This window comes from Coturnix japonica, chromosome 7 (genome assembly GCF_001577835.2).
Source record: "Coturnix japonica isolate 7356 chromosome 7, Coturnix japonica 2.1, whole genome shotgun sequence".
Lineage (NCBI taxonomy): Eukaryota > Metazoa > Chordata > Aves > Galliformes > Phasianidae > Coturnix > Coturnix japonica.
The window spans coordinates 8,685,173-8,712,789 of record NC_029522.1 but is presented as its reverse complement, the minus strand read 5'-3'; the positions used below and the strand labels follow the sequence as shown (position 1 = coordinate 8,712,789).

The following is a 27,617-nucleotide window of genomic DNA, read 5'->3' as shown; positions in this document are numbered from 1 at the left end:
TTTTCCCTGAGTGTGTGTCAGGAAACGGCATTGTTTTCAGTGTCAAGGGAAGCAAGTAGGTTTGTAAAGTTCCCTTTTCATGGTATGTGAGACACTGGTTCACTTGTGTGATGTGCTTCGTTATACAACAACAGCTGGTGGGAAAACAGGTTCCTCTGCCTGCAGTGGGCTTCCTCGTGCTTCTGAGAACTCCCTGTTGGTCTGGCCAGGCACCTTTGCAGCAATTAACTCGGAACGAGAGCCCCTGCCCAGCCACAATTCCTGCATGCGTGGATGTGTTGGGCTGAGTGATCCTAACCACTGCCTGCACTGAGGATGCTGAGCAGGGCAGATGGGGTGTGCCATTCACCACAAGCTCTCAGCTGGAAAGTTGGGAGCCTGCTGATTACATATCTGATTATTGTGTGTGGGAGGCAGAGAGAATTCCCTATCATTGCCATTCTGTAGCTGGTAGCTCAAAAGCAGGAGGCAGATCAGACAAGGGTGCTGTAAAACCTGTGATTACTGGAAAGGGCAAGTGTCTCCTGTATGACGGAGCCGTGCTTTGCCTGGAGGAGGGAGGTGGGGACATACATTGCTGTGCCCTACAGCAAAGCAGTGGGCGATGTGAATTCCTCACTGACTTGACCTGGCGCCAGACTGGCTTAATTGGGTGCCCTGTGTGTGGATCCCATGGGGAGTGTTGTCTGGCTGTGGGTCAGCCATAGCTGCAGCTGAGCCCTTGAGCCTCCAAAGAGAAAAGTATCAAGGCTGGGATCGAGGCAGAGATAAGCACTGAACTCAGGTAGGGTAAAGAAAAGAGGGTTAACTAAGGAATAAGGGGAAAAGCTGGGCTATTCTGTGGTTCCAGCTTATTCTTGTGTGCTTCTCTGCTTCTCACCTGAGATGCAAAGTGCTGCGATGCCCATGTCCCAGCAGTCATAGCCTTTATATTTAGCTTTCCATTTGGACAAGCATTGCAGAGCTCAGAGATGCTTTGGAATCCTGCAACCTTTAAATGCCCTGTTCTGCTCCATTAGCTGCTTCCTGCCCTACATAGGACCTGCGATAACTCTGTGGGGCCGGGCACTGCTGAGGTTTACAGGGCAGGCAGATATTGGGTGAGCTCTGAGCACGAAGAAATGTGCTGCTGCCGCACAAGGCTTTTCAGAACAGGGGCTGGCCCTGCAAACAAAAGCTGAAGGCAACAGGAAGGTCGGGTCCAAAGTCAGTCAAGTAAGAGGAACCCATTTTGTTGCTGGCAGGATAGCAAGTCCTGTTTGTCTGGTTTGTACAAGCAGGAAGCGATAAATGTGATTGAAATTCATTCTATGAAAACAGGTGAGTGTGCTTTGTCCTCTTGTGCAGCACAGGCACCATGAGCAGCAACATCTTTCAGCACAAGCATGTCACTCAGTCAGAGGTGCATGCATGGGCTCACCAGCCCACCTCTCTGTCTCCACCAAGCTAAAGCTGGTATAGACGTATGGCATAGCATATATCCCTATAGAGCCAGGCCATACCAGGCCACCCTGGGTGTTGGGCAAGCTTCAATGCACCTGTATGCTGGACAAGAGGATACATGATCAGTTTATGTGTGTGAGAAGCTGGGACATGATGGAAGAATCCCACTGACCCTGCTCCCTTTGCTCTGGCCATCCCCGCTTGGTTCTCTGGGCCTGTCTCAACGTGCAAGCCTTGAAGGAATGTTCCCCCACTAGGTCTTTTTCTTCCCTTTCAGCCTCCTTTCTGTGTTTTTGTCAGGAGCTTTTCACTCAGCATTGACAAAGGCTTCTGCTGCCCAGAAACCACACAACTATGTGCCTGAGGAATTCAGGAGCAGCCTATGCAGGGCATCCCAAAGCCTCCTTAAAGCTTGCTGCCAGAACCCCCTCCTTTTGGGACAGAGCAGCTGGTATCTCCCTGCATCCCTGCTTCTGGTTCAATTTTTGCAGAGCAGTGCAAGGATGGGCTGCCAGGATGGACAGACGGAGGCATGCAGGTTTTAAACTGGTTGGACTGAGGCTTGTCCTTCCTTTAGCAGCTCTCACGGGTAAGGGATGGGAGGTGAAGGGGTCTGACTGGCTCCGAGAACAGGAAAAGGCAGTCCAGGGAAAGATTGGATCCTGCTAGAAGTAACCTGGGCTCGGGGTGGCAAAGCTTGGGATCCGCACCTAAAACTGGAGCCCTTTTGGTGAAGCCATGGATGAACGCAGCGTACCACAAATTCAAAGGCAAGCTGAGTCCCTGGGAAGCTTTCTTCTTCTTTGTTTGCTGTTTGCTCTTCCGGACTGAGTGCTGCTGTGCCACTGGGGTTAAGATCAGGGCAGCGGTTTGGGCTTGTTTAGTACCTGCTTCCTTGGCTTGTGTGCTTAGAAGGTGGTTTGTGAGGCTGCCACGGCCTGCAGCTGGGTGGGATTTATGTTTTGGGATTTGTTTTATGTAGCTATATATAAGCTTACTGCTTATTTTAACATGTTGTGTTCCATAGTGAGTGCAAGCTGCTCCATCAGGAAGCTCCAGAGGAAAGCTTTGCACTGGTTTAGGTGACCAGATGCAGTACAAAGCCTCCTGCTTGCTTGAGTCTTCTGGTCCTGACCAATTTCTTCCAAACACAGCTTCCTCACCCTGCCCAGATGGAAAACAAGCCTGCTAGGGCCTCTTGCAAGTCAAACACCATCTCTCCACCATAGCCCAGAAGGCAAACAAGCCTGGGCTAGCACAGAGAACAAACAGAAAGCCTTTGGGCAAAGCCTCAGGCCCCTAAAAGTTTGGGTTGAAATGCATTTCAGCTGTTGCAGAGGGTTTGGTGGCAAAGAGATGCCCCATGCAGCAAAAAAGACTGATTTTCAGCACAGCCAAATCTGATCTGTAATGTAGCAGTGGCAGATCCTGATGCACAGGGACCTGCTCTGAATGTGGAGCCCACTGCCTTGCTCAGCTTGGTTCAGTTTTACCCCGTGATAGGTTATTAATTAGATTTGCCCTGCAGCTGTTTCCACCAGCTGTGGGCCTCGAGGTGCTCCGTGGAAAATCATTCCCTGGGCTGATCGAGTGTTACTGGGTTTGCCATGTGAGAGGCTGCAGAGCTCACCGAAATGATATTGTGTGCTGGGGAAAGGCATCCAGGATGAAAACATAACAGTCGGGGGAGAAATCATGGATAGAGTGATGCAAGAATCAGAGTGGTAGCACTGATTTCCTTGGGGTTACTACAGGTGTCTGGGGCTGAGAGCAGAAGGGAGCTGCTGTTGGGTGCTGTGTCACCACCTAATGCACAACTCTCTGTTTATGGGATGCGTGTGCAGGGACCTGAAGTGCAAGATAGACCAGGAAAGCAGCAAGAGAGAGTTCCTGACCCACCAGTCCCACCTGAATGAAACACACTGCGTGCACTGCCTGCAGCCCTTCAAGTTCCTGCTGAACAGCAAGCGGCAGTGCCTGGATTGCCGCTTCTACACCTGCAAGAGCTGCAGCCGCTACAACAAGAGGGAGCAGGGCTGGGTCTGTGATCCCTGCCGCCTCTCCAGGTATGGGCACTGGGATGGAGACTTTCTGCAGCCTCAGCCCCACACTCAGTTTGTTGTCTTAGAATTGTTTGAGTTGGAAGAGACCTCTGAAGGTCACCTGGACCAGCTTCCTTGTGATGTACAGGGACAGCTTTGTGCTGGTCTGCTTTCTATCCAACCTCTGCTTGTTCCTCATACCCTAAGGGTGACCCTTTTGCTCAGTGGGGTGGGAGTGGGGTGAGGGTCAGTTTTGGTGATGCTGTCTCACCTCTGTATGCAGGGTGGTGAAGATCGGTTCCCTCGAGTGGTACTACGAGCACGTGCGGTCCCGCTTCAAGAGGTTTGGAAGTGCCAAGGTGCTGCAGTCCCTCTACGGCAGGCTGCAGCCAGGGCAGAAGGGGAATTCAGCTCTTCTAGGTGAGGACAAGCACTGGGGTTTCTGCTGTCCTGCAAGCTGGGCAGGAACTTGAAGGGCTGCCAGCCAGGGAAGTTAGCACTGATATCCATGAAGCAGCAGGATGGGATGTCCAAGCTTCGTATTCAGCTGGGGTTAACTTTCTCACCTTGGCTTACATAGCTTGCTGAGGAGTATGCTTAACAACTGGCTGTGTGCTGGCTGCCTGCAGGCTTGACGTGTAGTGGATGGAGCAGCTTCAGCTCCCTGCTGTCACGTCTCTGTCTGGCACATACAGCCAGCAGACACAGAACCTGCCACAGCCATGCCAAGCCCTCGGGATTTTAGGGTCTCAGGTTTGAACCTGAGTGCTGTGCACGCAGCAGCCGCTGTCAGCAGGTGGCACTGGCTGCCAGGCTCAAAGCCTGTTTTGGCACCTCGGCTCTGCCCGTGCAGGGCTGTGGTTTGTGTACCCAGCTGTGATTGCCACCTCTGCAGCTGGTGTGCTTTCTTGGCACCAGCACGATGCCTATGGCATGTGTTTCTGAGATTTCTTTTTATTTAAAAAGGATAAGAGAATCACAGAATCGTTCTGGTTGGGAAAAACTTAAGATCCCCATGTCCAACCCCAACCCAGCCCACCATGCCCATATCCCTCAGTGCCACATCCCCACAGTTCTGGAACACCCCCAGGGACAGTGACCCCACCACTCCCTGGGCAGCTGTGCCACTGCAGCACTGCTCTTTATGAGAAGGTATTGTGCCTAATATCCTAGCTGATCTTCCAAGTCAAGCTCTGTCTCCAAGCGCGTGCTTTGTTCTCTCCAAAGAGCCTTTGATGGTTGTGCCTTGTGATGGCTGGAGACTGAGAACTGTGGTTAAGTATTGCTCTGAGGCTTGTTCTGTTCAAGCTATGTAGAGAAAACATTTATTTATCTTCCTCCTCCCCCTGCCCTTTTTTTCCCCCTCTTGTTCAGGTCTTCATGACAGAGTTTACAGCCTGCCAGACATCAACAGTAAGTCAAAAAGAGAACTGCAGCGTGTGTTTGCTTTTTGCCCCCTCTGGTTGTGGGTACCCTAGGGCTGCTCAGTGTGGCTGGGACCAGGAGCCTCGCTGCTCATCCCCTGCCCTGCAGCACCCCTGAGGCTTCTGAGGGCAGACTCTGAAACAACAGGGCTTTTTGTTGGCTGCCAGACTCGTGGCTTGCAAGTACTCACCATGATCTCAGTGCATCCATGTCATGTGCTTGAAGCTGACCGTGTTCATAACAAATGCACTGAATACGTGGGTTTAAGCTGTGTTCTTCTTTCACGAAGGGTTTGGTCAACCCTTTGCCACTGAACATTTTGCTCTTTCATGAGGATTTTTTGTTCCTTTTCTTTCCCTTCCTTTTATTTGTGCCTCGTAGGCACTACAGTGCAACATGTCAAATAAGAATTGAAGGAGGTGTTTCCAAATCAGACTTTCTGATGTGCACTGGTGGGACACCAGGATGGGGGGTTGCCTGCCCCAGAGTCAGTACAGGAGCTGCCCGTGCTCACCATGCCCTTGTCTCCTCCAGGTGAATGCCAGTTCCCTGCCAATGGTGGCACTGGGGATGACAGTGATGATGAAGATGAAGTGCTCCATGGAGCTGAAGCAGAGTGCTACAGCAGAGTAAGGACTTCCCTGCAGCCACTCATCCCTCCTGGGTGCGGTGTAGCCTGCATTGTGTGGCGGTGGCTGGGTTCTGCTCTGCTCTCTGCCCCTCTCTCAGACCAGCTCATGTCTTTCCCCATATCTGGGGAGGTTTGTTCCCAGAATCAGAGATACGGAGCTGCTTCAGACTCCAAGAGTAGCTCCTGAGCCTCTTTCTGAGGGGTTCAGCTGCTCATCTTACCTTCAGTACCTTTATAAACCAGCAGAGCATCTTGCTGTCTGCTTCTGGCTGCAGTCCTGATGCAGAGACCATAGAAACGAGGTCTTTGAGTTTAGTCCTATGCAGTCCTATGTAGCTGGCTCCCTGCAAGCAGGGTTCTCCTGAGAGCCCAGTGTTCTTCAGAACAAGTGGGAGCTTCCCGTACTGGAAGCTTCCCACAGACAGATTCGTGCAAACCAGGCAGATGAGCCCCTCCTTCTGCTTGCCATGGAAGTCAGCTGAATTTTCCTTTCTCGCCCTTTCCACGCCAAGATGCGCAAGACAAAGCGCCTGCTGTCCGTGCACCCCTTTGATTTTGAGCTGGACTCGGAGTACTCTGCCCAGTCTCGCCGCCAGTCTGCCCAGCTCTCTCCAGTGGCCATCAGCCCTGATGCTTTCCAGGTACTGGGCTTGCCTTTCTCCCTGTTCTCTTCCTGCTGTTCTGGCTGTAGGGTTGCACAGTGGCTTTGGGAAGCAGTGGTGCCAATCTCTGTGCAGAGCCCTGCTATTTCTTCTTCCATTTCAAGCCCTTTGCCTGAGTTAGAAACAGGAGAGCTGACTGCAGTGAGGACTCTGCACCTCTCCCTCCAGATCTGGGCTGATCCCTTTGCTGGCTATTTCTTGTGCTGTCCCAGAGCTGTGGGACACCCTAGCTTCCAGCCAGTGTTTGGGAGCAGAACATTCAGCACTTAAGGAATGCTGAAAGCAGCTTTCTCTCCCACTATCACGTCCAATTTGGGGCTGCTTTCCCCCATGCAAGGCTGGATCTTGGGGCCCAAAACTTTGTCAACCTGGCAGATGGGGCTGTGCCTAGCTCTCATAGAGGCTAACAGTGCCCCCTGGCAGTCATCTGAAAAATTGCTCAGAGATTAAAAAGCCTTTAAGCCAGGTTGCTTCAAGCCGGTGCTATACAGGGTCAGTCTGTGCAGCTATTGGAGGACGAAGCAAGGAACCGCTTGGGGAGGTGGGGAGGGCAGTCCCAGCATCAGCCCCTGTCTCTCAGTCCTTCCCAGATTACTCTGGCCCAGCTGAAGATGCCCCCCAAGAGCCCCGGCTGGAAGAAGCTGACCTGGCAGCTGTGTTCCACATCTTGAGTGAGCAGGAGCAGCACCTCAGCCCTCCGGAGCAGCACTTCAGCACAGAGGTTCGGTTCACGCTCAATGCACACAGAAGGAGCCTGGACAGAAGTTCAAGGCCTGGTAGGTGTCTGGGCTCCAGCATCCCGCTAGGAAAATGTGCCTGTAAGAGCTACCCAAGAGATCTTCCCCAGCATTCGTTGCACCTTAGGAAGATGTGCTCCCTGTTTTCATAACTTATGTGCCGTATGGATAAACTGCTCCCAGCACCCAAACTGAATGAGGAGCAGTGCCCAAACCTGGGCTGCAATATGATTGAAGAGGCATGAGAAGGTTGTGGTGAGGGTCCCAGCTGCTTGGGCTCTGAGAGGGTGAAGGGAATGTTCCTTGTGCCTGCCTGTAGCTCAGCAGGACCCTGGTTAGGTGGATGGAGTAGCAGGCTGAACCCCTGCAACTACTCTGCAGGAATGAATGAGTAAATTGACCTGCCTATTTGCTCGTCTGAGGGATGGGACTGACATCCAGGGCTTTGTGCTGGGGGCTGTAAATCTCTTGGGTCCTGACACTGAAGCTTTCTCCCTCCACAGGCAGCCCCTGGATGGAGCAGCCCCGGTCCCCCTACTCTGCAGATATGGACACCTCCGATGAGGATGTGAAGGGAGCCCCAAAGCTCACTGCTTGCTTGCCTTACCACATGAAACACCGGAGCAGAGCATCCTCTCAGGAGAACATCAGCCACAGCTCAGGAAGTCAGGTACCAAACAGTGCCATTGAGGCTCATGGGGTGGCCTAGGGGCTGTCACATCTGCTTGCCACACTGTAGTTGTGTGGCACTAGGTGAATGAATGTCCAGGCCGTGCTCAGCCCTCAGGCTATGAGAAGGTGGACATGAAATGGGAAACCAGGCTGGTACATGGGAAGGCAAGTTTTCTGCTCATCCCCCTCTTCATGGTGAGGAGATCAGGTTTTTCACTGCCCCATTAGTATTACACAGTATTCCTCACATCAGTCCTTCTATTTCTATGGCCTTGGCTGGGAGAAACTGTACCCAGTGTTGTTGCAGTAACAAGCCTGCCTTCAATGCTGTTAATTTCCGTCTTGCCCCTGTTAATCTACATGCTACCTATAGTTTTACATGTCCTCATTCATCAAGTGAATGGGCTTTATGATCAAGGCTTGGAGGGGAATATTTAATCAGCCTCAAGCTCCTATTCTTTGGCAGCGTGGAGCGTTCCGGCCCTGGTAGGACAGGGTCAGGCTGACCTGTCACGCATTTCTCCCAAGTGATAATAGGGGAACAGCCTAGAGAAGGGTGTCAGGAAGGCTGTGCGCTTGTTTTAATTGTAAAGTGAGGACCTGCAGTTCTTGACATCACCTTTGAGAAAGGATGTGAACGGTTAAGCCTCCCCGACCCTCTTCAGCAGCAAATTGCACATTGGTGTCTGACCACACAGATATCCAAGGGCAGAAGTGTGCTGGGTCCACTTACAGCTGTGTACATCTTGGATGCTGCTGAGCACCCTGCTCTGTGTGCCTCCGTGGGGGCATCTTCCCTTTGGCCTTTATTTCTCACAGCATATGTTCAATTTGGTGGATGTGCTTCATTTTTCCAGCCCACTGCAAATGGAAAAAGCTCAGCCTGGGTGTTCTTAATGAGCCCACGGTACGTTAGGCATGAAATGTGTGCTGTGCTTTGCAGTGGGGAAATGGGGCCAAATTCCCACCAGTGCTTCAGATGACTTCCTTCATCTCCTCTCCCTGCCCTGGTGTAGGAGCAGTGTGCTTGGTGTTATGCTCTGTTGCAGCACCACCAAGGCTTCAATGGCACCTCATCACTCTAATGGTTACAAGGCATCTCCTAATTCCCAACTCAACCCCATTTGTTTGTATGCCAGTATCGTTCATTAGCTTAAGTAGTAGTTCATCCTTCCTGCCCTTTATGTAGCTGATGGGTTTACAGCTAGCAACAGCTAGCAGAGCCTGCCCCTTGCCCAACAGGAGGAAATGGGGCTCTGTGCTGGCCCATTTAACCCCACAGCAACACACATGGCTGCCACTGCTACCTCAGGACAGGCCAACAGGAGCCCAAAGAGGACAGAAAGCCAGAGCAGCTCTTAAAGCATGTTTAAGAATTAATCTGATGATGGTTCACCTAAAGTGTTTAGGCAGAGATGTATTTACCATCTTTTGTTGTTTAGAGAGCAGTGTAGGTGGGCCAGCCCCTAATGGGATATACCCTAATGGGGTGCACCTCACTTTGCACAGTGATAACTGAGCACTAAAGCCAGCCTTTCTTGAGAAGAATGAAAACCAGCTCTTCCTGTCCCTGTAACCTGCTAACAGCCATCTCTGCATTGTGCTCTGACCTCTCTGAGCCACTGCTTACTGGAAATGCAGACTGCACCAGGTGCTGAGCTCACATCCATCCCCTCTCCTGAAGTTTATGGTCCATCACAGGCTTCTCATTGTCACCGGAGTGCTGCAGGAGTCAGGCCCAATGGTACTGAGAAACCACTTAGAGCTGGCGTGGATTGCTTCCTGCCTGTGGGTTTAATGCTGCTTAAAGGCTCATTCAATTCGGGGCAGTAATTGCAACGCTCTGCTCTCCCCAAGTGCCAGGTTGTTACATCATCTTTGCTTAAGCAGATGCAAGCTGTTGTGAGGATGTAATTAATGAAATACCACCCAGCGCAAAAACTCGGTGAGAGGGTGGAAATGTTTCAAAAACAAAGTGGAGCCCTCACGTCTCTTTGTTGCTCCATTTATTTACTGCATTTGCTGCTCGTCTCCTTTGAGTGGGAGGCAGCCACCCGGAGCAGGAGTGATGCAGCAGGCAGCGTTTTATCTGTATGGAATGGGGGATATTTTACATCATTTGTGTTTTATTTGTTTGGATCAAAGGAGAAAAGCCTGGTCCTGAAAGAAGTAAAATATTTGTTTATGAAAGAAGAAGGAAAAATAAAGAGGTTCCCTTTATGCTTTCAGTCATTTAACCATAAAAAAAAATGTGTCGTGGCTCTTGAGCATAGAAAGCCCTTTTCTCCGTGATATTCAGAATTTGGTCTTTATTCCTCCTTTCTTTTCAGTTGGTAGAGGGAGGAGGAAAAGAGGGCTGAGAATCCTGACAGATCAAAGCATGAAGAAGAGAGAAAACTTCAAAGTGTGTTGGGAAAAATGTTCAGATTTGTGTTCCGATTCACAGTTCCTCATGGGGAACTCCTCCCTTCTTCCTTTCTTACCCTGTGATGTATTCAGCAGGGTATCACGGGGTAAACGGATGAGCCATCTGAAAAAGGCTGCGGTAGGAAAAGTGCTACTTAAATGAATTTGGGGCAAGATAAATGTCTGCATTATAGTCCCGTGCCTCTGATCACGAATGGATGCTCTGGGGCTGGTGGTATGGTGTGGTGGTCTCCACACTGAAGCTCCCAATGCTCTGGTGGGACTTGCAGTGCTCCATGGATGCAGCATCACTTTGAGCATTATGGTTTTGAGGAGAGGTTCTGCACCTTGTGAAGCACTTCAGGGTGGCCAGGGTAACAGTCCTTCACTCTCTGATGTCCAACACGACGTGGTGTTTTGGTATCTTGGTCTCTAGCACTGAGGGACATGATTAGTGAGAATGGTGGGGATGAGTCAACCATTGGACTAGATAATCTTAGGGGTCTTTTCCAACCTTAATGTTTCTATGATTCTTTTTTTTTTGTTTCTGCTGGTTGCTTTCCCCCCTGGGCTCTTCTCCCACTGTTCTGTCAATGGTGGCTGGTCTGTTCTCTGTTCTTTTCTCTCTCCTTTCCTCTAGATTCATGAGCTCAACAAACGCATGTCAGTGATTGAACGCGTGCTGAACCGCTTGGAGGAAAAAATCCTGGTGCGCTCTGCTGAGGTAACAGGGCAACAGGGAGAGAAAGGGGGCTTCACTGGCCCCTTCCCCTCATTGGCAGAGGGGTTTCAGGGAGAAATCACTGCCCTGGGTCACCCCAAAAGCAGCATGATGAGAAGGTGCAGTCCCAAAGTGGGACCACAGGAAAAAATTAGCTTGGTCCAGCTTCCCAAAGGGCTTAACTCCTCTTGATTCAGGTAGCAAAAACATTTTATAGTAGGGGAGAAATGGAGGCAAGCTTAACTTAGGACATTTGGATCCCTGTGCAAGCTAGTGCCGGGCTTCTTCTGGTCAAGGAAAAAACATGTTTCAGTTTGATTCTCTATTAAGTGCTCATAGGAGAATCAATCAATATGTATAGAGAAGTGTTTTGGTTATTTTAAATGAGAGCTCTGAGTCAAGAGGGACTTCTGCATCTCTTCTGGGCTGCTCTTGTCTTGCTATGCCATCAATCTCTGAAGGAAATGGCTAAATTAAGTTAAAGTTGGGTAAGGATGCAGGATCTGTGAATACATAGGTTGCTTAACATTGATTTTGGGTTTCTTATTTTAGGCTATGTACTTTTCCTTCATGTGAACCCATTGCAGTGAGGTGCTCTGGCCACTAATGGCTCAGTAGGATGGATAGTAATAATTACAGAGCAGTCCCTCAGGCACGGGGGAGGAACAACGTAATGTCTTATTCTTCCCAAAAGTCGTAATGGGGACAGCTGTTTGGTGTTCCTGTTGGAAAATCTGAGTGCTTTCTCATTGCAAATCAGACTATTGGCAGACTCTGATTCAGCACAGCTGCGTGACCTAAGGGAATGGGAGTTCTCCTTGCAGCCCGGTGCGCTGCCTTTGGGTGCTGGGGATGTGTGCCCTCGAAGCCACCAGCTACAAATGAAAATGTGGTGGGGTTTGGTCCCTATTTCCTCATGTGTTTTTTATTTATTTATTTATTTATTAAGGGGAAAGCTCCCATTTTCCATGGGGAAAACCAAATAAATTCTATGTGAACAAGTCCATTTTGCTGTTGTTTCAGTCTCCGGCCACGGAGTCCCAGCTTGATCCTGATGCTGAGGAGGAAGAGTTGAAGAGGAAGCTGGAGGAGTTCACCAGCAACATCAGTGATAGAGAAGTCTCTTCTGAAGAAGAGGAACGTGAAGAAAGGAAGGCAGTGAAGAGACCAGAGATGAGCTCCTCCAGTGATGACATAGCCAGTGAAGCTCGAAAGGTAATCTGTGCCCTCACTTACACCATGACTGTGTCTCTTGTTCTGTCATATATCAGCTTGATGTCTCTAGGGCTGTGGCTTGTCTGGATCAGCTGCCTCTATCATAGAGCATTCTAAGGTGGAGAGGTTGACCTGCACAGATCAATTCCAGCTCGGGATAGGAAAGTCCTAGAGTATTGGATCTAGATCTTTCACCTTAGGAAGAACCTAGAGACTAGGCTCTCCTAGTCTGAGTCAAGAGTTGAAAATAAGTTCTGTTAGTGGGCTGTAAGACCACTGCCCATCGTGGGAAGGGACACAACATCCACATTCATGCAGAAGGGTCATACACACTTAGCTCAGGGTCTGGATTCCATTACAGGGATGCTATGGTGAAGAGGGTTGTGTTGGGGCTAGAAGAGCTCAGTGATGATTTGGCATTGGCAGCCACCTGCTGTGTCTTGAAATGTCTCTTCCAGACCTGCCAGCAGGTCCCACTTTTCCCCACATATTCCCCAGCAGGGCCATAAGCATGAAACGGGGAGGTCAAGGTGAGACAGATGACACGGGGATTATGCAGCTTAGCTCCCAAGCAGAGAGACGTCCAGCCTTCTGCATTGCAGTGACACTCATTGCAATGACACTGTTGCAAAGGCAACAAATACCGTAATAGTGAGTGAGAGATGACTGCAGTGACGTGCAGGTGGAGGAGTTTGGGTTAAAGGCTGTGTCAGTGCCTATTTTTACAGCAGCCTGCCTTGCGGTTTGTTTGAGAGATTTCTGAGGGCATCTCATGAGAAAACCCTGTGACATTCTGACATAAGTGATCTGCAGTTATCAGAACTGAGTTCAGAGCACATCCAGAAGTGGGGAGCACAAAGCCTGATGAAACACAGCACCATCTCCATGACCAAATCCAGACCTGGGTCTGGAATTCACGTAATCATCAGTTGGTTTCTATGCAAGTCCCATCCAGTTGGGAAAAAAGGCTTCTAATGGGGGAGCGCTCAGATAAAAGCGACGTTTGTGGTGTGAAACATGAAACTCTGCTGTACCATGAGGGCACCATAAAGTGATAAGAGTGTCAGCTGGGCCGAGTTAGCTGGTTCTTCGCAGAGTGGCTTGCCTGGAAATACGTGCAGTGGTAAACAAAACTGTTTGTCTTTGTCTCCAGTGCACATATCACCCCAATCTCCTTGGTTTCTAGGGAATTATCAGCTGAGAGAGGGATGATGAGTTTCTTGGGTCTATTTTTATGAGTACTTTATGACTTACCTAGCAAAAAGGCTAACGCGGGCAGCACTTAGAGGCATCACAGCTGTTTGCGCTCCTTGAGGTGGGAGGGGAAGGATATCAGCCCCAGGCTCTGGCAGCAGGGCAATGTTACACTTCTTACACGCTTTTCCAGTGTGGTGACACAACTGGCTGACCTGGCAGGAGAAAGGGGTAAGAGCATCATCCCATATTCAGGTTGGAAAAGATCTCTAAGATCAACAAACCCAGCCTGCCCCACCATGCCCACTGACCACGTCCTTCCCTGCCACATCTCCATGGATCAGGAATTCCCCAGGGATGATGACCCCACCACTCCCTGGGCAGCCACGTTTTCAGCCCCACTGGAGAGCCCTTAAGCCCTTCTGTTATCCGTTCTCCATCTTCCACTGGCTCCCCTAGGCCTGATGCCCCTCCATGCCTACTTGTACTGAGTTGTACACTAGAAGTGCACATTATGAAATAATTAAATACTCTTTTTTTTTCCCTCACCCCTTCCTTTACTTTGACTGGGCATTCACAGAGGTCCTCAGCTCAGGCTTTGAGTGAGATCACGGCCAAAGCACTGAGAGCCATAAATGCCACGGAGAAAGCGGTCTCTGAGTCACTGCAAGGACAGAGCTGGGGCAGTGGTGGCGGTGCCTTGCATCTCAGCATGGAGGATGGGAAAGAGGCAGCTGAAGCATACCGTGAGCTTGAGGAAAATGTAAGGTTCCCCAGAGTCTCTGTGAGCAGGGAGGGATTTGAGGGTGGGATTTCAGTGGACCCCCTCTAAGCCGCTTGTTAGTAGGTGTGCTGGAGGTCAAAGGATGAGCACTACAGGCATATACGTATAAGGATGCTGCGACCCTCCCAGCTACGAAGCTGTGGGTTGTGAAGCTCAGGGTAGAATTTAGGGGAAGGAAATGTTTCTGTTTGCCTCTAAAGGACTAACTGAGGGTTGACACACTCTGATTTTCTTATATGCCTCAAACAGTAGGTTATTTGTAGTACATAGACACAGAGGTCCTCCTAGCTAAGTGCTGTAGCTGGAGATCTGAGCTTGGGCATCACACCTGTGCTCCAATAGCCATGCCTTCTGTCATCCCCACTATCCCATCCCATGATTCTGAGCCCCTCCTGCTGTCCAAGTGAGCCGTGCTCCTTCCTTTGGGGTCTGACTGGTGCAAGAGCAACATTGGGCTTCCTGCTTCTTCTGCTCACTGGAACTGTGTGCTCATCCCACTGTTCCCTCGGGTCCCTGGTGAGTCAGGTCCCACTGCTTGCACTCTAAGGAATGCCACTGGCCTTGAGGATGTTTAATGATGCTCAATGGCCTGGCAGCAAACAGTGCCTTTGTGACTCACAGACTGAATGTCAGTGCTTGGTTATGGATATGCTGCCTCAGGGTTTTCTTTGGGGTCAGTGGGAACCTGTAGGACATGAGATGTGGGTGCTCAGCATGCCAGCAGATAGGGCTGGAGGAGCTGGCTGTGCATTAGCAGTACTGAGATTTTGGGATCGTTCAGCACAACTGTGGCCTTCTGATGTTATTGTATAGACAAATTAACTTCTTCTAAATTACTTTGCTTGGACTTGCATTCATGTAGTAGCCAAGGGGCAGTAATTGCACTTGAGTAACACATCTCCTCCCTAGCTTGCTGCCAATGGGGCACGCAGAGACAAAGAGCCCTGCCAGAACTGAGCAGTGCTGCCAGGGCTGCAGGGTGGGAAGGCAGTCATAGCAGCATAGCAGCAGGAGAGGAGTGAATAGAAAGCTTAATGGTGTGATCTATTATTTTTTTTTCCCCTTTTTATATCAGGTCTACCTGGCCGCTGGGAAGGCCTACCAGCTGGAGACAACCTTGACAGAGCTTGAGGAGGGGGCTCAGCACTGTGGCAGGACCGACTCAGAGCTGTCGGAGCTGGAGGACAAGGTGGCCTTGGCGGCTGCACAGGTACAGCAGGCAGAGCGTGAGGTAAGGGCTGACCAGGAGCTGCTTCACCTCCATCCCAGTGAACACAGCTTGTTGGGAGTCTTCCACATGCTGCCCACCTGTTCTGTTTTCCTCCCTCTAAAGGTATCAGATATTGAATCTCGGATCGCAGCTCTGTCCGCTGCGGGGCTGACAGTGAAGCCGGTGGAAAAGACAAGGAAGAAATCAAATGGGCAGGTGAGTGGGGAGGATGGGGGTTGTGAGCACAGGAAGGGCTGCCTGCCTGCTCCCAGCTGCTTCCTGGCTGCTCTGAACCTCACTGAGGATGACATGGGAGGCTGCTTTGGGGTGGAGCAAGCCCAGAGACCTGTGCCCCTTTTCTGTCTGCAGGCCTTCCACATCTGCTCCCCCAATCCCACCAGCAGCCCCGGGGAGTCTTCGGATGATGTTAAGGTGGGTACATGTTAAGCATGTGTTTGATAAGCCTTAGTTCCATGTTCCAGGACACAGGTTTGAATGCTTAGCACAAGCAGCAGTGCATCCTTTGGAGGTACCTGTGTCCTCCCACTCATTCACTGCTTTCCCTCTCTTGCAGGCAATGTCTGGGCCACAGGTCCTCAGGAGGAGGTTCAACTGTCCCTTTGAAATCACTGGTAAGAGCCATGGCTCTGTCTGTGGGAAGACCTTGGCTCATGAGGTGCTTGTGAGCACCCCCTATTTTCTCCCTTTTTGGAATGCTGTTCCCTGTGCTTGTGTCCTGCCAGTAGAGCCTTATCTGTAGTGGAGGATCAGGGACAGCGCTGGGGACAGGATGAGGTGGCTCCCATACAGGTCTTGGTGGTAGACAACTGCCTGTCACATGGGCCATTGCTCTGCATTGTGGGCTTCTATCACCTTAGTGGCTCTGCCTTCAAAACTAGCCCTCAACACCCTACCTAAGACCATTGCTTCTTGCTTTAGCCATTTCTTCTCACTTGGTTGCCCTGGGGAGCGTATCCTTTGCCCTGCTATCTGCCTACCTCTGCTACTGGTCCTACTGCAAGGTCAAGAGCCAAGCCATGGAAAATGACAGCTTGGAATTGCTTGAAAGTAGGCCGTGACCTGAAACTCAGCCCAGCAGCCCATGTGGCAGAGGGCAATTGCAGAAAAAGCTTCATCCTGACAGATATCAGCAAATGCCGTTAGGAAATGACTTTTCTATTTCCGTTATCTTGCCTCATATGCTTACAGGCAGAAGTAATCGTTCTCCTTCCATATAACACCAAATAGAAGATGAGTGGAGGAAAGGAGGGGAAATATCACTTAATGCAAAGAAAGAATTGCATTTCCCATGTGAGCAGACAATTACAAGTTCTTAATTCCAGGCTGAGGCTGGTGGTGGAAAGGTCTCCTCAGCCATCCACTCTCCTATGGCAAAGGGCAGGTGGATAAAGGCAGCCTCAAAGACACGTCAGTCCTGCAAAGAAGATAGGAGGATGCTCCATCAGGCCAGATGTCAGTGGGCAAGCCTAATACCCTCTGAATGGGATGAGGCAGCTCCATTCCTGTTTTGCCCTACTGGCTAGTCAGTGACTTTGCAAAGCAGTCCAAGTTGGTAGTGGAGAAAGGGAGATGACTGAGTGGGACAAATGTTGTAGGTTTGGGTGGTGAGAACTTGCCTGTGGGATGGGTATGCCCTGTGAGTGGGAAGTGAGGGGATTGGAGAAAGGTGAAGTGCTGCCAGAGGTGGAAAAGTCAGGGATGATACATGCTGTAGGGTCTGTTTTCAAGGAGCCAAGTACTCCTTATGAAGTCCCAAACATGGAGCACTGCCCAGTCTCACCTTATGCCTCTTCTTCCATTACAGGTTTTGATGATTCTTTTGACCGCAACTCGGTTTACCGTGGCTCGCTGACGCAGAGGAACCCCAATGGGAAGAACAGGAGAGTGGAGCGTCTCTTTGCGGTACGTGGTCAGGGTGGCAGTGGTACCCACCCTCTGGTGCTCTCCTGCAATCCCCAGAGCCCCAGGAGGGACAGGCAACATGCTGTCCATGTCACCTGGGGTGGCACGTGGGGGTAAGGGACAGCAGTGCTGATGCCTTGCCTCTTGTGCCTTGCAGAAGCCAGTGATGACCCACCTGTCCTGAAGGAAGGGGCACCCACCACCTCAGCACACAGCCTTCCCCCAGTGCTTGCCCTTCCTTCTCCTATGGCCACGACCCCCTGGAAGCTGGGACAGAGAGGAATGAGGTGCTGGAGTGCAATACACATGGCTGGATAATCAGGAGGATCACATCTGTTTGAACAGGATGCTGCTCTCCTTGTCCCTTGCAGTAGGGACATTGTTCAGTTTAGAGGGAACCAGTGGTGGTGATGCTAGAGAAAGGGTCCCCATGGTTAAAGCACAGTGTCCCAAGGCCAGATGTGCAGCCCAGCACTTGTCCTGCTGTCCTGCCTCATCCTTGGGGTACTGTTTCCTTTCCCTGCTGGGAGCAACGAGCTCTTGACCAGCAACTCTTCACACTAAACCCAGTAAGTACATGCTGAGGCTTCTTGTCTGAAGCAGCTGGGCTCATGTGGGAACATGAGCAAGGTGAGGCTTGTAGGAAGAGGTGGCAGCTTTTGCCAGGCCAGTGAGAAGAGGGCTGGGGGTCAGGCTGCCCAAAGGTGCCCTCTCTCCCTGCAAGGCTCTATCAGCGGGCTCAGAAAGAACCCAGCACCAAGCTCTCCCCAGGTTGCAGAGAGGTCCCTTTGAGGTGTGTCTGTGTCCCCTAGGGGCTGCCCTGGCCCTGAGCTCAAAGCAGGTAGCAGCAGCAGCACTGATGATAGCACCCTCCCACTCACCCAGGTTGGCTGTTTTTCTCCACCTTTTGCTTCCAGTAACTGGAGGCTGGAGGAGGGGGGGATTTTGTTAATAACTTCAGCTCAGTATCTCCCAGTCCCTGCCTTTTTACCTTTAGGTTTGGCTTTTATCATAGCAGAAAACTCACTATCAAGGCATTAGTCCTGCAGTCAACCTAGAGAAGTGGTGTGAGGCTGGAACAAAACCAGTTTTCCTTTATTAAAATGAAATCCTTGTGGCCTGAAGTTGAAAAAGGGTAAAGAATCACATTAACTGGGGTGCAACTGCACCTTCCCCAGCTTGCAAGCAATTGGTGGCACACAGGCATGTGCACCCTCCTCCCTGGAAAACATATGGAAGGTCTGCACTGATCTGCAGTTGATGAGCATCACGGAGCTCTGGGCAGTGCTGTGGGTTTGCTCTGGTTGTGCGGTTCAACTCTCACCCCACACACCTCTCGCTGTACCCAGTTCCATTGATAAGCCAAGTCCTTTCAGGTGGTCAGGCAGACTCTTGCCCCTCAGAAACCCTCCTTGTGAGTTATAGCAGCAAACAGTAAGTTGATGTTCAAGTTGTAGTTATCCACATTAATATTTGCTGGTCTCCTTCTCTGCCTGCATGTGTAGAGATTATATTAATGTACACTACATCATACAATAAAGCCAAGAACGATCCAGAACCCATAGTCCATTTCACTGCGTCTTCCTTGAGCATGCTGCAGCTAAGGATGGTTTCTCTCCCTGCCCTTCCATTAGCACAGGTGCTGTGGTTAAACTCTGGCCCCACACAGCCCCTTACACACAGCTGCGTTCTACGGGACATCCCTTCGGCCATATGGGGTCAGCTGTCCCGGCTGTGTCGTTCCACCCCCCCCCCATCCCCTCAGTGGTAAAGAGCACAAGAAGGAATGCAACATTGCCCGGGGTAAGCACGGTCAGGGGTACCCAGCTGCTTCTCCAGCCCCACGGAGCAGGGGATGCTCGGAGTTGCCTCCAGGCAGCCCCACACGGTGGCCGTACTCCTGCTCGACCGGGAAGGGACCGAATCTGTCCCAACCCCCGCCGGAACGGGTGGAATTCTTCTCCTCGTCCCAAACCGCGTCACGTCGAGGACAGAGATCAGCACGCTCCCGAGCGATGCGCCTCGGCCGACTGGAGATAAAATTATGGCTCTCTGAGTCACGAAAATCCCTTTCCTGATTTGACGAGAGCGAGTGCGGGAAGCGGCGGGGAGGGGAGATGCCTCGGTTCTGTCCCCGCCGGGGCTCGTTTCTGACATCAGCACGAAACCGGGCATAAAAGCGGCGAGCTGCACCCCGGGGCGCAGAGGGCGAGCGCTGGGCTCCGTGGGACGGCACCGGGCGCTGCGGGACCGAGGTAAGAGTGGGGCGAAGGGAGCGCGGAGCGGGCTCTCACGGCCGCTTCTCCGAGCCGAGGGCTTCGGCTGCAGGGGGGGTTGCTGCAAACTTCATCCCCTCCCCTGGGGGTGAACCTGCCGCCGGTCCGGGGATGCTGCGACGGGAGCCGGATGGGGGTGGTGTTTCCCAATAGTATCCCCACGGCAGGGATGCTCTTTTTCCATCGCCTGGCTATCAACACAATGAGGGTCTCGCCAAGGGAAACCACCGGCTTCGTGACACCCCTCAGAACGTGACTGCCCTGTTCGTGTGCCCGCAGGTTGGAACTGTCGCTGTTGTCGAGCCGCTGCAGGGGGAAAGCGTCGGGGATGAAGCTGGGGACCACCTGCCTGCTGTGCTTGCTGCTCACCTGCATGGCCCTGCCCACCGCCTGCCGCCTCCGTGAGCGCTCCATGGATATCAGGAGTAAGGAGAGCAGGAGTAAGGGAACCCCCAGGACCCTCCCTGGTACCCCGGCCCCGCGGTGCAGCCCGTAGGTTCGGGCAGCGTTGCTTCGCAGTAACCCAGCAGGCAGCCCCGAGCACTCCTCTCTACCTTGTGGGTCCCTTTCTTTCTTCCCCACGTGCCTCACTGCCCTGACTGTTCCTTGCCGCTTTCCTTGCAGACCCAGACATCGACCCCTCCTGGTACACCGGCCGTGGCATCAGGCCCGTGGGGCGATTCGGACGACGGCGAGCGCTGGGGGAAAATACCCAACCTAGGGGAGCTGCCCTGCACCCTGTCTGTGTTCCCCCACACACCCAACCCCCCCGGGAGCAGCGAAGTGTCTGAGCTGAAGATGGGGGACACCAATAAAAAGCCCTTTTTTCTCTCCTACTACCTGGCCCTGTCTCTCTGCTCCAAAACCTGGTGCGTGGGGAGCTTGGGGTGGGACAAGGCATGAGCCCTGGTGGTGTTGGTATCACCTAAAATTAAGCTCTGGAGCCTCTCCTCTCTTTCTACAAGCAAATCCTCTGGGATTCCCACAGTGTGTCAGCACCCCCAAGAGCACCAAACCCCCCACCTCACCTCAGAGCTCAGATCAGCCCTCACTTCATGACAACCCCTCTCGCAAGCTGCCTCCTCCACTGCTTTACCCATTCCCCAGTTTGGAGCAAGGATGGATGTGGTTCCCAAAGGCAAGCTAAATGTGGGAAGCAAGGGTCAGGGCTGCTTAGGGAGGGAAGGGTTAATCTGGGAGGGAGGGGATAAGCGGCAATTAGCTAACAAATTAGCTGCTTAATTAACAGAGGGGGTTTGGCAGGAGGAGGAAGCAGCTGGAAGGATCCCACACACTTAGTGTGGGGAAGCAGTTCTGAGAGTGCTGGTGTATGGCGGGCAGGAGGGGAGAGCTCCCTATAGTGCCACGCTCTGGTCATTGCCACCTCCAATCCTCCCGCATATTGGCACACAAAGGGAAGAAAAAAGGATGTGGCTAAGATGAGCTGCTCTTTATTGGCAGTCAAGTATTAAAGTCATTGGGCTGTGCTCCATATGCCAAACTCTCTTGAGTCTGGGGAAAGCTGATGCATGGCTGGGGCAGGGGGATGTGCCCAGCTGGGTTGCTTCTTGGCAGGAGACATCCCCACTCGTCATTCGGAGAACACCATCATAGGACCCTGCTGAGGGTCTGCACGCACTGCATGCATTCACTTGCAGAAGACAGGTAGAAAATCATTGCTACATATTGGCTGTGTTGTTACCCCTTGGCTGCTGATGCAAATAGCACAAAGTCCAGTCTCACATCCTGTGGGGAGCCAGTGGCTCCTCAGACATGGCAGCACCCTCTCCTTGTCCCGTTTGCATGCAGGTCCAAGCGCTGCCCACTGCCCGTGGATGGGATGGCTGCCTTCTCGCCTTCATGCCGCAGGAGCTCTTGGGCTGATGGGGAGCACAAAGTCACAGGGCATCACCTCTCTTGCCAGGGCACAGGGCCAGCCAATGCATGTTAGGATGCACCTGCTTGCTCTGTCCCACCCCACTGGTGCCAGGTACTACCCAGCAACTTCTAGCCAGAATGGTGATGTCACTTGGAGGACAGATGTACTGGGGACACAGGTCAGGTCAGGTATATATGCCCAGATCAGCTACCAAACTCAAAAAACATAGTGGCTTTGATCTATGCACCTCTAACGCTGCATCTTGGCATGGAGCTGTCTGTCCTGTGTCACGAGGTGCTGTGCCACCACAGCCACTGCCACCTCCAGCCTGGCAGGAGGGATGCAAGCTGCAAAGCAGGCCTTGCTGGCTGGCTGGGATTTGGGGAGAAGGCAGCTGTAGCCTGGAAGTATGGGCAGGAAGAGCCCATTGTCTTCCCCAAATATTCTGATAGCAAAGAGGTAGAGCAGAGCAGCCACACTGGTGTGAGGACATGGCATCAGACCGGGGACAGAGCAGCTCTGCTGTGCCCCATCATGCACAGAAGGTTTGGGGGAGGTTTACCCACGGTTTACCCGCTTTGGTTTTCACCTGGAGCCCCTCCACACCTTACCTACGGCCATAAAGATTTCATTTACTTGGTGGTTGGATTTTGCAGACGTCTCCATGAAGAGCAGGCTTCTACTCCTTGCAAACTCTTCCCCATCCTAGGAGGAGAAAAACAGTATTATTTCCCCTGTGCCAAGGGACCCATGAGAACAAGGCAGGGCTCCTGCATGCCACTCAGCAATGGGGAAACCATCTGGCAGAGCAGGAGGGACCCCCCTTGGGAAGCAAAGGTATGCTAGGGTATGTCTCAATGCTTGCAGTGGGGATGTGGTGTGCGCTCACCTCTGTTGCAACCTCCCGTTCCTCAGCCAGGTCTTTCTTGTTGCCCACCAAAGCAATGACAATTTCATCAGGAAGGAACTCCTTCTCCAGTTCAATCAGCCACTGCTTCGCTCTGCTGAGTGTTTCCTGGAGAGAAAGGGACAGCCACCCCTGATGCAGGTACAGGAAAGCTGTAGTAGGAACCCCCAGGCTCTGTAGCTGCTGATGCATCCCAGTGGGACATTTATCTGCTTACAGTTTGTGATCTTTTCTGCCCTATCAGGGACACATCCGGATGCCTGTCCCATCAGCTCTACTGCCACATAGCAGTGTTTTGATGTGGACAGGACCCGCATCCACCATCTCACCTTGTTAGTGAGGTCGTAAACAAGGAGTGCAGCGTGGGCACCGCGGTAGTAGAGGTGGCAGACACTGTGGTACTTCTCCTGGCCAGCTGTGTCCCAGATCTCCAGCTTGATGGTGGCTGTCTCCAGATGGATCAACTGTGTGAAGAAGGAGCCTGCAAGATATGTGTTGGAAGGCTCTGGCCTGCTGCTGTGGGATCAAAGCTGCTTTGAGGGGTAGTGACGATGTTATGGTGCATAGAATCGAATGGGTTTCGAATAAGTGTCCCAAGCCAATCAGCTCAGATGGTGCTAATGTAGAGTCTGGTTTGATTCCAACGTCACTGTTGTCACAGCTGCTGTGACTAAAAGTAGGATAGGAGATCCCAGCAATTTTTAATAGGGCTATTTGAACCTGAACAGTTTCACAGCATGGCCACGCACTGGTGATAGGCAACACTTGAAGGGACAGCATGTCACCAAGCAGGGCTGGCAGCCCTCCTTTTTAGCATCTTTGGGCAGACACACACAAGTTTTGATATATGCCCTGCCTGGGGTTGTTCAGCGTGGCTTGGCAGAGCAGGACAGTGGGGAAGAGGTTTGCTCCAATATGCTCCTGACCCACGCCTGGGCAAAGAACCTTGAGGAGACACTTCTGAGGTGTCCAAACAGGTGTAAGGGACCAAACATGTAAAAGGCAGATGGGGCCGTATGATTTGGAACCCAGGTTTCCTCGCTTTCCTGCTAAGCTGCCTGCAACAGGCAGAGGTAAAATCAAACCTCTGTGGTTTGGATTTGTCTCTGCTTACAGCATGAGGCAGAAAGAAATGGAATGAAGCTGCTCACTTACATCCCACAGTAGGCAGCGACTCCTTGAAATCATTTTTCACGTATCGGTAGGCAAGGCTTGATTTTCCCACCGACGTGCTCCCCAGCAGGACCATCTTGTAGATGTAAGTGGGACGGTTATCCCCCAGGGAGCTGCCTGGCACTGCTGGCTGTGCCATGTCCTGCAAGGAAACCAACTCCATCAGAATGCATCAGCTGTGATCCCAGGCCCACCAGAACGAACTCGCTACCAGCGGCAGTGTGATGCATGTTTGGCTGAATTAAATGTGGGCCAAACTGCCACTGCCTTTGACTATGAGTTAGTCAAGAGCAGAGAGTGGAAATCTTTATGAAGAAATTTGATGTGAGAGGTATGCTTGCATGCAGACAAGGAGATTTGGTTGCATGCATCTCCTTTGAGATGCAGAAAGGTTCCATAAGGACATGCTGGGGAGAGCTGAAGACAGAGAAACATCAATTAAGAGAGTGCCTTGCTCTTGAGCACCCCTTCTTGGGATATCTTACACGCTGCACTTATTGGGCGATTGGGTTAAAAGTTACACTGGGATAACCAGGCTGGATGTGAGTTCAGAGATGGAGGAGATGGTACTCCCAGCTTGCCAGGGATGCTGCCCAGGGGCTGAGTGCAAGCTGCCAGGGCTGGCTGGGCTTAGTGGCAGCAGCACATCAAGTTGGTGCGTTGCCATGAGAGTGAACAGAAACAGTGGCTTGCTATGGAGAGATTTCATACCTTCTGAGATATAGTCAAGGATCTCTGTGTGCCTCTGGCTGCATTACAAACACCATCCTTAACAGGAATTAAGCAACATGGGGCACCAAAGCTGGAGAAGCCTCATGACTATTGCACCACCCAGCGTGTCTCTATCACATGGGTTGAGAGAGGAGCCCAGAATAACAGTGGTGGCCCCAAGCCTTACCCCTGGAGAGCTTGCGGGTGCGTGTCACACTCCAGGTTGGCAGCCCTTTCCAATCCCTGACCACCCCCTCTGTGAAGAGATTCTTCCCAATGTCCAATCTAACCCTCCCATAGTGCAGCCCTGAGCAGTGGGTTCACACCCCATGCCTTCTCCCAGCCCCCCATGGCTCCCTCCTCTTACAAAAGCCCCTTGTTTCTGCATTCTGCCTGCCCCTTCATTTCACAGTTTCTCCCCTGCAATCTGGCGGGCTTCGGGCCTTTAATTTTTCTCTGTTCCCCACCTGTTTGCCCCCATAATCAACACAAACTGTCTTCACAAGAAGCTGCATGAATTTCATCTATCTTATAAACTCTGTTTCTCATTATTTCATGTGGCTGCTTCTTAAATTGCCCCCAAGCGCTCTCTCAGTTTAACCCCAGAAGATTGCACCGATGCTTGAATAAAGCTCACTCAACAATTACTGCAATCGCAGGAAATTTTCCTTTCAAACTTCTCCTACAAGAAAACAGCTATTAGGGATGGGAAGCTTTGCCAAACAATTTCTTTTCCATCTTGAGAGGGTGCAGGGGGTGCTACTCTCTTTTCACCTAAGGAGAATGGCAAGAAAGCAAAACAAGTAGAATCATAAATCAGAATATTTGTAGTTGACAATGCCTCAGAAAAATCCATGAGTCCAACCCCTGGCCTCGCAGAGCACCACGTATAGCTGAGACTCTCCAAACTATGCAAGGTGTTTGCTGAACTTCTGCAGAGATGTAGAGGCTCCTTGGAAAAAGCAGGTCGCCAGTGTTACAGGTTGAGCTTGGCTCAGGGCTCTGAGCACCTGATGGAGCTGTAGCCATCTCTGTTCATTGCAGGGGAGCTGAACTGGAAGGTCTTTAAAGGTCCCTTCCAACTACAATACATTCCTGTGAATGTAGAGCGTGTTTCTACCCAGGTGCTGTAATTCTGCAGTGCCTGGGCCTGCAAGTTTGGGACAGGAGGTCTTTTTGCCCCAGGTGGTGCTAGCACACTGCCTCCCCACTTTCCTGCTGCTGTCATTCAGCTCAGTGGCAGTCACTTGGTGTACGAGCGCTCTTAAGCAAAGTTTACCAGGGGACACAAAAACCTGAGCTGCACAAACACTTCCGTGTGTAAACACCACAGGAGTGACATAGTGCTGATTTCTTTATGCAGTCTCCTCTGAGCTGAGATCGTTAATCACACAGGTGGAGAGAAATAAGCCAGCAGGAAGCAGAGACCCCCCACTCTGGCTGGGGATTTAGAGAGCAGGATGCCTTTATGGCCATAATCAGGAGCTGCTTTCTGGTGGGAAGGCAAATCTGATGGGTCTGGGGGAAGAGGTGGCTGGGAGGAGACAGGTGCAGCCATACAAGGCAGAGGAAAGAGTTACCTGTATGTAGTCTTCGTCCCTTCCTACACAGGGGTCGCAGAGGATGTGAACAGCCTCAACAGATGAGAATGCTCCTTCCTCCCTGGCTGCCTCCTTGCTGCAGGAAAAGAAAAGCGAAACTCAGGCAGGCGAGCCGGCAGCTCCCAGAGAGTGGTGCCAGAGTTGAGAGGTGAGCAGAAACCAATGAACCTTAAACCTTATTGCTGGTAGGGAGAGGCTAGGATATAAACCCTGCCTCTGCACTGCCCCTTGGCTCTGCTGCTATTCCGTGGCATCCAGCAACAGAGATTGAGGGCTGGGTACAGGGCAGGCTGGAGCAGTGCGTTGTAGCACAGCAGCTTCTGCTGACGTGGGTTAGGCTTCCTTTGGTCTCATGCCAGGATGTGGGTACTGATAACTCAGACTTGGGACTGCCAGAGTGAATTGTTGTTCAGGAGCTGGTGGGAAGCAGCACACCCTCTTCTCCCACAAGGTGCTTCAGCAGACAAGCCAGCAAGGGGCAGACAAAGAGAGCAAAAATAAACCTGAGCACTTGGGCTTCTCCTGCCTTTTAATTAAACTAATAGTTGTAGTTTGCACAGGTGGCTGGGCTGGGTGCTTTGTAGGAATCTCTTGTTCAAATGCTCACACCTTAACGTGGAGGAAGCACAGTGTGCTAGTGTGTTGGGATAGCCGGTCTGGGGCAAGAACAGGGAGATCTGTGGATCATTAACAACATAAATGAAGATAGTTTTTGTATTTCTAGCACTAGCCTCATGATATTTAATGACTTTCCTTCAGGCAGCAGCTCCTACAGCTTTCTGGGAGTGCTACAAAGCCTATTCCTAATGGTGTCAGGGAGCAGGGAGAAAAGAAGAGCTCCTAAAGGGAAAGGACAAGGGGAAATGTTTTCAAAAAGGGGAAGAGATTTAGATTGGATATAAGGAAAAAGCTTTTTACAGTGGGGGTAGTGAAGCACTGGCACAGGTTGCCCAGAGAGGCAGTGGGTGCCCCATCCCCGCAGACACCCATGTTCAGACCAGGCAGGGCTCTAAGCACCTGATGGAGCTACGTGTGTTCCTGTTCACCACAGGGAAGTCAGTCCAGATGGCCTTTAAGGGTCCTTTCCAACCCGAATAGATTCTATGAATCTATGATTCTAAAAGCCAGATTAAAAACGCTTATCCCTGTTGTGCAATGAAGAGCACGTCTTGTGATCTCCAAAGCCTGACTGCTGAGGCTCTGTTACTTCTCATATCTGTACTGAAACACCATTTACGGACAGCCAAGAGCTGCACAGAATTCACACGGGAGCAAATCCCCCACTGGTTTGAATCAGTTTTGTAAATCCACGAGTAGTGTTGGTCTGATAGCCAAATAACAATGGCTTTCCCTGTGTCCCCCCTAAACTGGCTCACATACGCTCTTGTACACCCCTACCCTGAACAAAGCTGCTTTTCCATAGGGCAGAAGAGCCTCACCCAGGTCCCTTCCTGCCAGCCCTACCCAATCTAGAAAGGATCTGCGAAGCCTTTGAAGAAGACTCCTAACAACCCTGGGAAATCTCAAACCATCTGAGGCTGGTGTAATTATCTCAGCACAGAAGTGAATTCCAGTCCCTTGCTCACAGAAGGTGGGAAACCAGGTCTCTTATGGTATTGCTCTCTCTTTTTTTTTCCAGGGCTTTAGGTGAATGGTTATAGTGGCACAGCAGAGGCATTCAAAAGTGTTCAAGTGTTTGGGAAAGGCTGAGGTGCAGGGGGTATTTTTACCTTGAGCTGAGAATGCTGTGGGATGTTTCCCATCACCAGCACAAGCCTGATGGCTCTGGCAAAACTTGCATTTTATCCACATATTCAGGGCATTTACTGACCCAGTGGAACAACATCAATGATCATTCTGATTTTTGGGGTTACATTCCCCATCTGAGGATCTGCCTGAGATGAGGCAGATGCTTTTGCTGAGAGATCTGATAAAAGGCAGTGGCTTAAGTGCGACGCCTGCCCAAAGCATTGCCTGGTGGAGACGGTCCCGGGCAGCCCAGGCA

The 27,617-nt window shown here is 51.5% G+C and overlaps 3 protein-coding genes across 17 annotated transcripts in view; 2 read left to right on the top strand and 1 right to left on the bottom strand.

Annotated features, from left to right (window-relative positions):
• The window catches only part of MLPH (melanophilin), a 36,451-nt gene extending 17,822 nt beyond the window's left edge, over window positions 1–18,629 (top strand). For 4 of the 14 annotated variants that reach the window (XM_015868099.2, XM_032445680.1, XM_015868095.2 and 1 more), the window contains 16 exons: window positions 3,288–3,509; window positions 3,769–3,905; window positions 4,860–4,898; window positions 5,445–5,539; window positions 6,054–6,182; window positions 6,784–6,979; window positions 7,444–7,610; window positions 10,659–10,742; window positions 11,763–11,954; window positions 13,729–13,911; window positions 15,008–15,163; window positions 15,266–15,358; window positions 15,512–15,574; window positions 15,717–15,774; window positions 16,968–17,065; window positions 17,223–18,627. In XM_015868099.2, the coding sequence (XP_015723585.1) occupies window positions 3,288–3,509; window positions 3,769–3,905; window positions 4,860–4,898; window positions 5,445–5,539; window positions 6,054–6,182; window positions 6,784–6,979; window positions 7,444–7,610; window positions 10,659–10,742; window positions 11,763–11,954; window positions 13,729–13,911; window positions 15,008–15,163; window positions 15,266–15,358; window positions 15,512–15,574; window positions 15,717–15,774; window positions 16,968–17,065; window positions 17,223–17,249 (1,939 nt within the window). In that variant the 3' untranslated portion in view covers window positions 17,250–18,627. Of the gene's footprint in view, window positions 1–1,853; window positions 2,214–3,287; window positions 3,510–3,768; window positions 3,906–4,859; window positions 4,899–5,444; window positions 5,540–6,053; window positions 6,183–6,783; window positions 6,980–7,443; window positions 7,611–10,658; window positions 10,743–11,762; window positions 11,955–13,728; window positions 13,912–15,007; window positions 15,359–15,511; window positions 15,575–15,716; window positions 15,775–16,967; window positions 17,066–17,222 lie in introns of those variants that run through there. The other 10 variants (XM_015868102.2, XM_015868094.2, XM_015868093.2 and 7 more) reach the window with 10 other exon arrangements.
• Window positions 18,630–18,737: 108 nt separating this feature from the next.
• PRLH (prolactin releasing hormone) lies at window positions 18,738–20,489 on the top strand. The gene is made up of 3 exons (XM_032445681.1): window positions 18,738–19,320; window positions 19,621–19,781; window positions 19,966–20,489. The coding sequence occupies exons 2-3, from the start codon at window positions 19,670–19,672 to the stop codon at window positions 20,130–20,132; spliced, it is 279 nt and encodes a 92-aa protein (XP_032301572.1). The 5' UTR covers window positions 18,738–19,320; window positions 19,621–19,669; the 3' UTR covers window positions 20,133–20,489.
• Window positions 20,490–20,770: 281 nt separating this feature from the next.
• RAB17 (RAB17, member RAS oncogene family) lies at window positions 20,771–25,935 on the bottom strand. Of its 2 annotated transcripts, XM_015868105.2 has the most exons (7): window positions 25,781–25,935; window positions 25,592–25,688; window positions 23,283–23,442; window positions 22,457–22,608; window positions 22,110–22,235; window positions 21,857–21,925; window positions 20,771–21,221 (listed from the first exon to the last, which is right to left on the bottom strand). In XM_015868105.2, the coding sequence occupies exons 3-7, from the start codon at window positions 23,437–23,439 to the stop codon at window positions 21,081–21,083; spliced, it is 645 nt and encodes a 214-aa protein (XP_015723591.1). In that variant the 5' UTR covers window positions 23,440–23,442; window positions 25,592–25,688; window positions 25,781–25,935; the 3' UTR covers window positions 20,771–21,080. The 2 variants fall into 2 exon arrangements, with proteins under 2 accessions (XP_015723591.1, XP_015723592.1); XM_015868106.2 differs by having other exon boundaries at window positions 21,832–21,925; window positions 25,592–25,933.
• Window positions 25,936–27,617: the final 1,682 nt, after the last annotated feature.

What these genes read in the sequence shown, in the direction of transcription:
- RAB17 (XM_015868105.2), bottom strand. Translation starts at nt 23,439, where the DNA reads ATGGCACAGCCAGCAGTGCCAGGCAGCTCCCTGGGGGATAACCGTCCC. An exon ending in AACGGGAGGTTGCAACAGAG is followed by an intron (nt 21,926 to 22,109) that starts GTGAGCGCACAC and finishes TTCTCCTCCTAG; the next exon opens with GATGGGGAAGAGTTTGCAAG. An exon ending in CTGCAAAATCCAACCACCAA is followed by an intron (nt 21,222 to 21,856) that starts GTAAATGAAATC and finishes GCTCCCCATCAG; the next exon opens with CCCAAGAGCTCCTGCGGCAT.
- PRLH (XM_032445681.1), top strand. Translation starts at nt 19,670, where the DNA reads ATGAAGCTGGGGACCACCTGCCTGCTGTGCTTGCTGCTCACCTGCATG. An exon ending in CAGGAGTAAGGAGAGCAGGA is followed by an intron (nt 19,782 to 19,965) that starts GTAAGGGAACCC and finishes CTTTCCTTGCAG; the next exon opens with ACCCAGACATCGACCCCTCC.